The sequence below is a fragment of the Vigna unguiculata genome, chromosome 4 (assembly GCF_004118075.2).
Source record: "Vigna unguiculata cultivar IT97K-499-35 chromosome 4, ASM411807v1, whole genome shotgun sequence".
In the NCBI taxonomy this organism is placed as follows: Eukaryota; Viridiplantae; Streptophyta; class Magnoliopsida; order Fabales; family Fabaceae; genus Vigna; species Vigna unguiculata.
In genome coordinates, this window is record NC_040282.1 from 6,344,590 (window position 1) to 6,355,000 (window position 10,411).

The 10,411-nt window shown below is 33.4% G+C and overlaps 1 protein-coding gene across 1 annotated transcript; it reads right to left on the bottom strand.

Annotated features, from left to right (window-relative positions):
• Nucleotides 1-5,598: 5,598 nt before the first annotated feature.
• On the bottom strand, nt 5,599-8,129 carry LOC114181286 (polygalacturonase QRT3-like). Its single transcript, XM_028067703.1, has 3 exons — nt 7,773-8,129; nt 7,382-7,618; nt 5,599-6,773 (listed from the first exon to the last, which is right to left on the bottom strand). The coding sequence occupies exons 1-3, from the start codon at nt 8,001-8,003 to the stop codon at nt 5,769-5,771; spliced, it is 1,473 nt and encodes a 490-aa protein (XP_027923504.1). The 5' UTR covers nt 8,004-8,129; the 3' UTR covers nt 5,599-5,768.
• Between the last annotated feature and the right edge of the window lie 2,282 nt (nt 8,130-10,411).

Below are 10,411 nucleotides of genomic sequence, written 5' to 3' on the forward strand. Positions count from 1 at the left end.
AACAAGGAATCTTATTTTACAAGGGCAAGATTTTTCTTACCCCTTCTTCATCTTTTTGTTCTCTATTGTTGGATGAGTTTCATTGTTCATCCATTGGAGGGCATGCAGGTATCCGACGAATGTATGGTTGTCATTTAGAGAATTTCTATTGGAAAGATATGAAAACAAATGTTGTGCAATTTGTATCATCTTGCCTAACTTTCCAGCTTACTAAGACTCCTACACACCGTCCTTATGGGTTGCTTCAGCCCCTACCAATCCTAATAGGTGTATGTAAGGATGTCTCTATAATTTTGATCATAGGGCTCCCTTCATTCCAAGGCCATATGGTGATCTTCGTCGTTGTCAATCATTTTTCTAAGGCAGTGTACTTTGGCATGTTTCCCACTTCCTTTACTGCAGCTAGAGTGGCTGGTCTTTTTGGAACGCTGGTTTGTGAACTACATGGCATGCCTCGTAGCATTTTTTTCTGATCGAGACTCAATTTTTATGAGCCATTTCTGGCAGGAGCTCTATAAACTCAGCGATACTAAACTTTGAATGACTACGACTTATCACCCTCAGAGTGACGGTCAAATGGAAATTGTTAATAAGCTATTGTAACAGTATTTAAGAGCCTTCGTTCATGGTGAACCCAAAGGTTGGAGGCGTTTTCTACCTTGGGTTGAGTTTCATTACAATACTATTATTCACTCTTCGACAGGCTTGAGTCCTTTCTCTGTCGTTTATGGCAATAAACCCCTATCTATTCCTCAGTACATAGCTAGGAGTTCACACATTGGGGTTGTTAATTCTAAGTTGACTGATCGCGGACGCATTTTATCCAAGCTTAAGGCTTACCTAGAACACGTGCAGGCATGCCAAAAGTATTACTCTGATCTCCACCGCATGGACCATCCCTTCAAGGTGGTTGATCTTGTTATGGTTAAGCTCCGACCTTATCGTCAGTTTTCTGTGAAAAGCTCCGGCAATAAAAAACTGGCTCAAAATTTGTATGGTCCTTTCCCAATTATCAAACGCGTGCAAGATGTCGCCTTTGAATTACAACTACCTACAGGATCCAAAATACACCATGTTTTTCATGTTTCCAAACTCAAATTGTTTGTGGAGGGCGTGGATGATGTTCCACTGGACCTTCCACTTGCAGCCGTGGGTAATCGGCCTCAAATCGAACCTGTTGCTATTCTAGATGTTGAAACCAGGAGACAACCGCAACGACACAAGTTCTCATGCAATGGAAGGGCATGTACCCCGAGGACTCCACTTGGGAGTTGCTTCTGAGTTTTCAACAACATATCCCAACTTCCACCTTGAGGACAAGATGTCTTTCCAACAGAAGGGGGATGTGATAGAAGAGGATGAGCCCAATGAGGAATATGATGACTTGGTTGAGAATTAGTATAGGAGCCCATTAATTCAGTAGACAAGAGCTAAGAGGATTCAGATAAAGCCCAAGTGGATGAAGGATTTTGTGATGTAATAATTGAGGATAAAATATGATTTTACATGTTGATTCCTTAAGAATGACAGTTGGCTGATGATTGGTTACCTAACCATAAGAATAGGAAATTTGTTAGAAGGATCCTTTATATATTGTTGACATGATTCCTTTTTGGGGCATTGAGAATTAATGAACCTTCTATTCTCTTTTATTTTCTGTTTTTCTCTCTTTAACGTTTTGGAGGTACTCCCCTCTTGAACCTTCTTGGACTTTTAAGTATTAGAATATTTGAGAGCAAGTATATTTTAAGTATTATACAATATAAAATGCATTTTTTATTTGATAATGTATTTTGAATCGTACATTCTATAATATAAGTTTTATATTTTGGAATTCATAATTGGGAATATAATTTTATATTTCAGATTATATATTTTATATGTATTTTAGAATATTTTTAAATTGTGCATTCCAAAACATAAAACGAGAAGAGAATAAAATAGGAATTGTGAAGTGTTGGGAAGTGCAGGAATAAATTAGGGAGGTGCATGAAGAAACCTTATAAATGTAATTAGGGATGTCAAAGTGAGCCAACCCGGCTCACCCGGGTTGGCTCACCACTGGTTGGGTTGAAAATTAGGTAACCCAACCTGGCTCACTTTCTGGTGAGCTGGAAATTTTCCAACCCGGCTCAACCCACCACAGGTTTGTGGGTTAAGTGGGTTGGCTCACTAACCCGTCTAAAATTTAAAAAATAATATTTTTTGGCATTTTTTTTATCATTTTTAAAGAAAATTTTATGATTATTTGTTGTTTGGACTTATTCCTAAAAGTTAGTAACATACTGATGCACAAACCATGCTAGCCAAATACAATAGTATATTATCAAACCAAATGGGCTCAAATGCAGTAACCACAATGATACACAAATCAAGCTAACAACCCAGAGTTTTAAATTACAAAACAGAATCCATAAACTACATGTTCAAATGTCTCCCTTCTTGTTGACAGTGGCATCCCTAAAAGTGGAATAGCAAATGCTAAACAAAAAATCTGCAGCAGCTGAAACAAAAAATCTGCAACAGTTGAAACAAAAAGTTATAGTAAAAATCTGCAACAGCTGAAATACATGCATTAAGTTGCAGTGAGCATCCCTTACTTACTTCCAATAACTATTGTCCATCATGAGGTGCATTAGAGTCACGGACAGAAAAGTCTAGAAGAATTTCTTCTTCTTTTTGAACATCTTCATTATCTTCATCTTCAAAAACAAAACAATTTATTAGCAAAAATTGGTATGATATGAAGAAAATATTGGAAAGTAATATAAAGTAATTTACCAATATTTTCAAAGCCATGTAACCAATTTTGTGTTAAAATTAGTGCTTGAACATTGTCAGGAAGAAGATTAGATCGATACTTGTTGAGCACATGACCACCAATGCTAAATGCAGACTCACTAGCAACTGTTGTTATTGGAATACTCAACACCTCACATGCTAATCTACAAAGGTTTGGATAGCGTTCTTGACAATCCTTCCAATAACTCAAAACATCCAACTTTGGAAAATACTTTGGCTCAAGTGGTGTTTCAGTTAAATACAAATCCAACTCAGACTTGCCAGTTACATTCACATGTTGGCTTACATATTTGATATATTCACTGTCGATGCAGAACTGGAGCACCGTCGAAGCAGAACCGGAGCACCGTCGACGCAGAATCGGAGCACCGTCGACGCAAAGCCAGAGCACCACCAACGCAGAACCGGAGCATCGTCGACACAGAATCGGAGCACCACTGACGCAGACACGGAGCACAACTGACGCAGACGCGGAGAACCACCAACACACACGCAGACGGACACCGGGAAAACAAAATGAAGGAGCACCAGTGAACAGTAACCACCAGAGCACCAACGACGAAGGTCTCTGTGTGTGGTCTGCGTGAAGAAAAAGTTGTGTGCGTATGGTGTGGGCAAAGAAGACGAGAGAATCTCTATTGTCGCGAAGAAGGAAAGGGAAAAATGAAAAATTTAGGGTTTCTAATTCATTTCAGGTGGTGGAACGTACGTCATCTAATTAAATTTTTTTTTTTTTATAATTTGGTGGGTTGTGGGTCAGCTCACTATAACCCGGCTCGAACCCACTTGACCCGTGGGTTAAGTGAGCTGAACCCGTTTTAGCCTATAATCATAATTTTTTTTAAATTTCCAACCCGACCCGGCTCGAACCCGTGGTGAGCCGGGTCGGCTCACAGGTTTGGGCTCATATTAACATGCCTAAATGTAATGGAAGGAGGGGGCTGTTTGAATCTAATTGGGGTCATTCCTTCAACAAAATAATTTCCTATGATATTTGGTTTTGCTTCTTGTATTTATGACAACGATGTCAAAGGTTGTTTCTAGGGTAACATTAGTTTTATAGTGTTATCTTTAGTTGTCTAATTTTTAATATAATCTTAACTTATGATGTATATGTGACTTTCTATTCATTGTTGAGTGGATCCATAAGACAATATTAATAATTTATATCAAGATCAATAAAATATTTTTAGTTTGATATGACGGAATGTATGCTATCTTGCAAATTTTATTTTTCACTCAAGAAACATGTTTCTAGTTCTTCTATAAATCATAAACAATTTATCGTCTATTAGTTTTATACTTTGTGACTTAATTCTTCACCATTTAATATAACAGTTAATATTTTACATATTATAAATATTAAATCATGAATATATAAAAAAAATTAAGAATATTACTACACAAAAACTATATTATTATCAAAATTTAAATGGTTAGAAGAAAATGAGCAAGTAAACATGTATATAACTATTTAAAAAAAAAAAGAAAACAAAAAATGGACAACTTTAGTTTTCAAAGCTTTTAGATATTTTAATGTTTTATTTAATAATAATTAACAAAAAATTGTAACGGGAGGTATAATACATTGTTAATAAGTGGGGATCTTCTTCGGAGCATAAAGGGCTTTGATCTCCTCAATTTTCTTAATAAATAATAAAAATAATATATAAATAAAAACACTAATTTTAATCACAGTATATTTAATTTCTTTAAATTTATATATACTTATAAATAAAATTTTGACAACATCAAAATATTTTTAATATTCACCACTGTTGTTAATGATATATATATATATATATATATATATATATATATATATATATATATATATATATATATATATAGAACAAAAATAAAAACTACTTCGGCTATTTTACGTATTTTATTGTTTATATTTATCCAAACCTTCAAAAAAACAATTTAAGATAAGAAAGATGGTTTAATTGTGAAGATTAAAATGATGCGTAAGTTACAGTACAAAGATGAAAAATGCAATTAAATTAAAATGATTCCATTTTCAAATTCCACTTTCTTCCACTTAGATTTATTGGAAAATGGAATATAAAGAAATTTGGGTTCGAAATTCTGTTAGTTTTCAAGGGATTAGTTATACTTCGCTGTTTGAAGTAGAATTTGTTGGCATAAAAATTAAAAAACTTTAGTTTCACACTTCAACTTCAATTTTTAGTCAATAGTCACCGTCCTTGTTACTTTTTTCTATCTTTTGTGTTTTTTTTTTTTCCTTTCTGAGAGATTAGTTTATCTATTCACTTTAACTGGTGTTTCTGTAAAAGAATGCAATGAAGTAAAGAAACATGTAAAAAGTTTAAATAAAGATAAAATCAGATTCGGATAATATTAAAAATAATCAAGTGGTTAAATTTTATCTTTTAATTATTGTTCAAGTGATTCTATTAATAATAACGAATTCAAGAGTTACAATATTGATTTTGTTAGTATAATTATATTTTAAACTTATTTATCTGTGAGTTTTAGAGTTGGTTTTGTATATATATATAACCTTTTGTAATATTTTATACACATTCAATTATATATTATCTCCTTCTTTCTGTATTTGTTTGATAAAAAATATATTCGATCTAGGTGGAGTGTTTTATCCAAATTAATGTAAAAAATATTTTTACAAAAACAAATATTGTAATTCAATTTTATAAGAATGTCTATGAAAAGTGAACAAAGCGAACAAATATCAAATCTTGTTTATAAAATCGATTTATAAGATGAATTTGGTACATAAATAATAAATAATTATCTTTAGTCAACCTAAAATGTCCAACCAAATATTCGTTCCTTTATTTACAGTTCAATGTATTCAACAATTTGAAACATAAAATCTAAAAATTTGTAGTATGGTTACAAAGTTGCCTTCAATGTTGCCCAAAGAAAGAAAGAATTCGTAATCACGCTTATGCACAATTCCCTCTCCAACCACAACTTCTCTAACTTGCAATACTTTGATCCACTGCAACAAAAACATTTGCAGACACAGCCTCATCTGTTTCAACCACAACGCGATTATGAGACACATTTCTGAGAGCATGATTTGGGAAGGTGCTTCCATTAACAATCAAAGTATACACAACATGCTTGATAAGGTTAGGAAAAAGCAAACTTTTACTAAAATCAGCTGTCCATGAGGTTCCATTCCCTTGCACAGACATCTTTGCAACTGTGGCCTTTAAGTTCATACCCTTCACAACATTCCTAGCCACAAAAACTTGATCAATTTGGTTAAAGGGACCATTTGACTGGTCCAACTTGACCACATCAACCCCATGATTCAACCCAGAGAACATGTTATCAACAATGTTGAGACCATTCACAACCCCTTTTACTGATTTTAATACAATGTTGGCATCACCAAGGAAGAAGCTGCTAGAGATATGGAGCTGAACGGGGTCTTCAGCAACAATGTTGGTGTAATCCATGTAAGAATTCACAATCCTAGTTTGTGTCAAACCAGGAAGTTTCAAATAGATTCCAGTGCCTCCAAAACCAGAGGCCTTGTTATAGCAATGTACTCCAGAAATTGTGTTGGCTTGACCAGTGACCATTATTCCTATGGCAGCAGAGAAAATCACAACATCTGTGATTGCATTGTCGTTTCCTTGAAGGCTTATTCCGGTGCCTGAGAAGTCCCTTTCATGTTTGTCTCCCCCAGCAGTGATGTGTTGGCCGAGGAAGGAGTTTCTGATGAGTGTTTCATGACCACCTTGGACTAAGATTCCAGTGTTGGTGAAATGTGCTATGTAGCAATTGTCTATGTTGATTCTGAGTGAGTTTTTCACCGAAATGCCTCCTCCTCTGAAGTTGGAATCCAGCAAGAGATCCTTTAGAGTTATGTATTCATAATTGTAGGAATTTCTTTCTCCTGTGGTGAATAAGTCTATGAGATATCCATCTGGTGGAAAATTATTTGAGGCCCTTATAGTTCCCCCATGTATCTGTTATAACATTCAATTGCAAATAAGATCAAAGTAAGACCAAAACCTCAGTTATGCCTTGATTTGCTGCAGCACCGTGTCTAAGAATTGGTGAAATATGAAAAGTCTGAGTGAGAAAAGAACAAAATAAAACTTTGACAGAAATGGAGAAGAGATTGGAAAAGGACTTTCTTCCTTTTGAATATTAAATGGATAGCCATTCCTAAACCATTTTTCTATTTCAAGTTTGACCCAAGCCAAGCTTCCAAACGTAGGTATTTTTTCATGTTCTAGATTAACGTGCCAATTGACCAAATTCACAAAAGTGACTTGGAAGATGATGGTTGATTTTACTTGTGTAATGTAAATCAGTTATATCTCTGATTGACGTGGAACATGCATCATATATTTTAAAAATATATACATGAAACTAATGAAACTAGATATTAATGGATAGTCTGACAGCAACTGAAATAATAAACTCAACTTAATAAATAACAACATTCACTAAAATAGGTTCTAATTCATGGATGTGATTCTATGTTAGTGGATTGAAAAAATAAAAACCATTTCAGTTTATACGTAGACCATTTACGTTGAACTTTACATGAAAATGATGCTTTTCTTACCATGAAGTTTCCAATCCCCGGCTGTGGCAATTCCAGTGGTTTGCTAATGAGGTACTTTCCACCCTGAAGATGAACCTGAGCACCTCCAAGATCTTTGATGTTCTCCATTAAGAACCCTTCACTTGGACCTTTGGCTGCATCTGCTATGGCTGCAAGAAGAGCTTCAGTGCTGTCTGAATTTCCTGTTGGATCTGCACCATAAGATGTAACAGGGTACACATGTGGTTTCTTGAGATCCTTCATCAACCAAAAAATAAAATCCATCAAATATTTGATATTTTCCCACAGAAAATGCATGACCAAGTTCATGAGTACCTTTCATCAACGGGTTTCAAATTTCAACACTATCTTAGAAAGAAAACAAAAGGGTATCTATTGATGAGTGAATTACCTGTGGTGGAAGAGGAGAAGGAGTAGGAGAGGGTGAGTACGAAGGTGGTGGTGTTGAAGTAATGGAGTCACGTCTAGTTATAGAGGCCTTGAATGCCTTAAGTCCAAGGATTGCTTCTTCATGAGAGACACCAGAAAGAGTCCTTAGAGACATGTTCTCCACATAAGCATGAGCCACAAAGAAACAAGTTATCTCTAGAAGAATGAACCACATGGGAGACATTGTTGCCATTGAGGTTTGTTTGTGGTGAGTTTGTTTTATAGAAAACGAGGTTGGTGAGAAGCAGTTACGAAAAGGGATTGGTTGAGAGTGGATATAAATAAAGGGGTTATGTAAGACTTCATATGAAACCTTTTGTGACATTTTCACAGTGGATCATTGTCATATACATGATGCACACGTTACTATATGATGTTGGCGTTAGTTTGAAGACTTCTTTTTTAAAGTTTTCTCGTAAAGTTTTCGTTTTGCATGATGTGTCAAAAAAAGTAAGCAGTTAATTAATCTAGGGAGTTTTACAAATTTGAAATGGTGTAGATTTTTTTTTTTAGGTGCGTTAGGTATCATGAAGTCACCAACTTCATGACACGACTCAATGAGCTTTGGTTGAGTGAGTTATTGACAAAGTGTAATAAATAAGGTTTTTATAATAGGAAGAAACAAGCACTTTCAATTAACAAGAATTATGTGATCACATTAATGAGAAGAAGGTCCATCATTTATGTGAAATTTATTTGATGGAGAAGTTAGTGCTATAGAGCATCATATATCTTGGAGATGAAGATACATCTTGGAGAAGTTAGCATGATTTAGTTGAAATAATTCATAAAAAATTGTCTGAGATCTAAGTTCAATAATATGTATTACCTTTAAGATATTATAAAATATTTTTAAAATATTTACTGATAATATAGTAATTGATTATCAGATTCTAAATAATACTAAATTACAATACATAAACAAAACAAATGTCAAATTATGAATTAACAATGTAAGAATATGTTATGGTGTTATACCCATTTTTTTCCTAACATGACATGAAAACGAATATATGAATAAAATGGTTTGTGAAAATAATTCATGTTTATATTTTTGATAAATTTATTTGAAAGGAAAAAGAATTCTTTTTTAATAATTATGTAAAACCATTTATAAAAATGTCTGATTGTTCAAGAAAATTATTTATAAAAAAGTAATATTGTTTTTTAGAATTCTATCAGAAGATTAATAAAAATAATATTTCTGTCAAATAAATCAAATTGTATAGCATCGTTTTTTTCCTGAAGTGATTCTCATATATAGATCTGATTTTGACCGAAAGATAAGTTTTCAACAATCTGATTCCGTTTAAACTAGAATTAAATTTAAGAATCCAAAAGTGTAACAGAACATGAACACCTTGTTTGTTTAATGTGTAATTGTTTTGTTGTTTCGTGGAGAAACTTGATTCTGGATGAAAACAAAAAATAGTATAGAATTGCAAATCAGTCAAAGATGTCATGTTTGATGTTGAAAATGGCCTAACACGAAATTTCAGTCTTTTGATTCTTCATGGCAAATTGTTTTTCTAAGCATGTGTCTAAAATTTAATTAGTAAAACTAAACAGGGTAATTCACACTCTCCACATTAATGGTAAAATTTAAAATATTGATTTTAAATCTAAAATATAATTTACACATTCAAATATATTTATCACTATAAATCTTGATTATGCTGTAATTTGTATATTCAAAAATATTTTTAATTCATTTAAAATTTTTATTATATAAAACTAAACATTTTAACCTGTATAATACACAAATTAAAAAATTAGTTACCACAAAAGTCATTTGTAAAGCGATTTTTTAATTAATTGATAATATATAAATTTTGAAATTAAATTTAACAAATGTAATTGTCAACTTAAAATATTTAAATTCGGTCAAATTTCGATTGAGTCGACTTAACCAAATTCAGCCAAATTTTGGTCAGCGTAAACGCAATCCAATTTGGCCAAATTTAGGTCAGAGCCATCTCGGTCACATTCAACCAAATTTCAGCCGGTACTCACTGGACCAAATTTTTTAAAATTTCGGTCGAAGTCAACTCAGCCAAATTTGGACAAATTTAAGACTATGTCTTCTCAACCCAACTCGTCTGGGTCGTCGGGTCCGTTTGGGTCATATGGTCCATCTGGTCCGTCTAGGTTGTCAGGCCCCCGTTTTGGTAGTCGGGCCTGCTCAACCTGCCTTGATCTACCCAATATGTATGGATTGTCAGGCCGGCTCGATCCATGTATGTCGTTGAACCGACTTGACCCGTATAAGTCACCTGGGTCGTCTAGACCAAATTGAAACTTGTAATCTTGAACAATGAGGAATTCGACAAATTGTGAAATTTCAATTTCCTTCTATTTTTAGTGAATTTCAAATTCTACTATTTTATTAATTTGAAATACGTTCTTAAAATTCCACAATTTTAATCTCCTTTTAATTTCTTCATTCAAGCAAGTTATTCTATTTAAAAAAAATTCAAATTCTCCAAATAAATGAATTACTTTCTTAAATTGTTCAATCCAAATATACCATAATGGATTGTTTATTTTAAGGTGTAAGTCACATTACCAAAAGAAAGTTTTTATTATGTAAAATTAGATAGG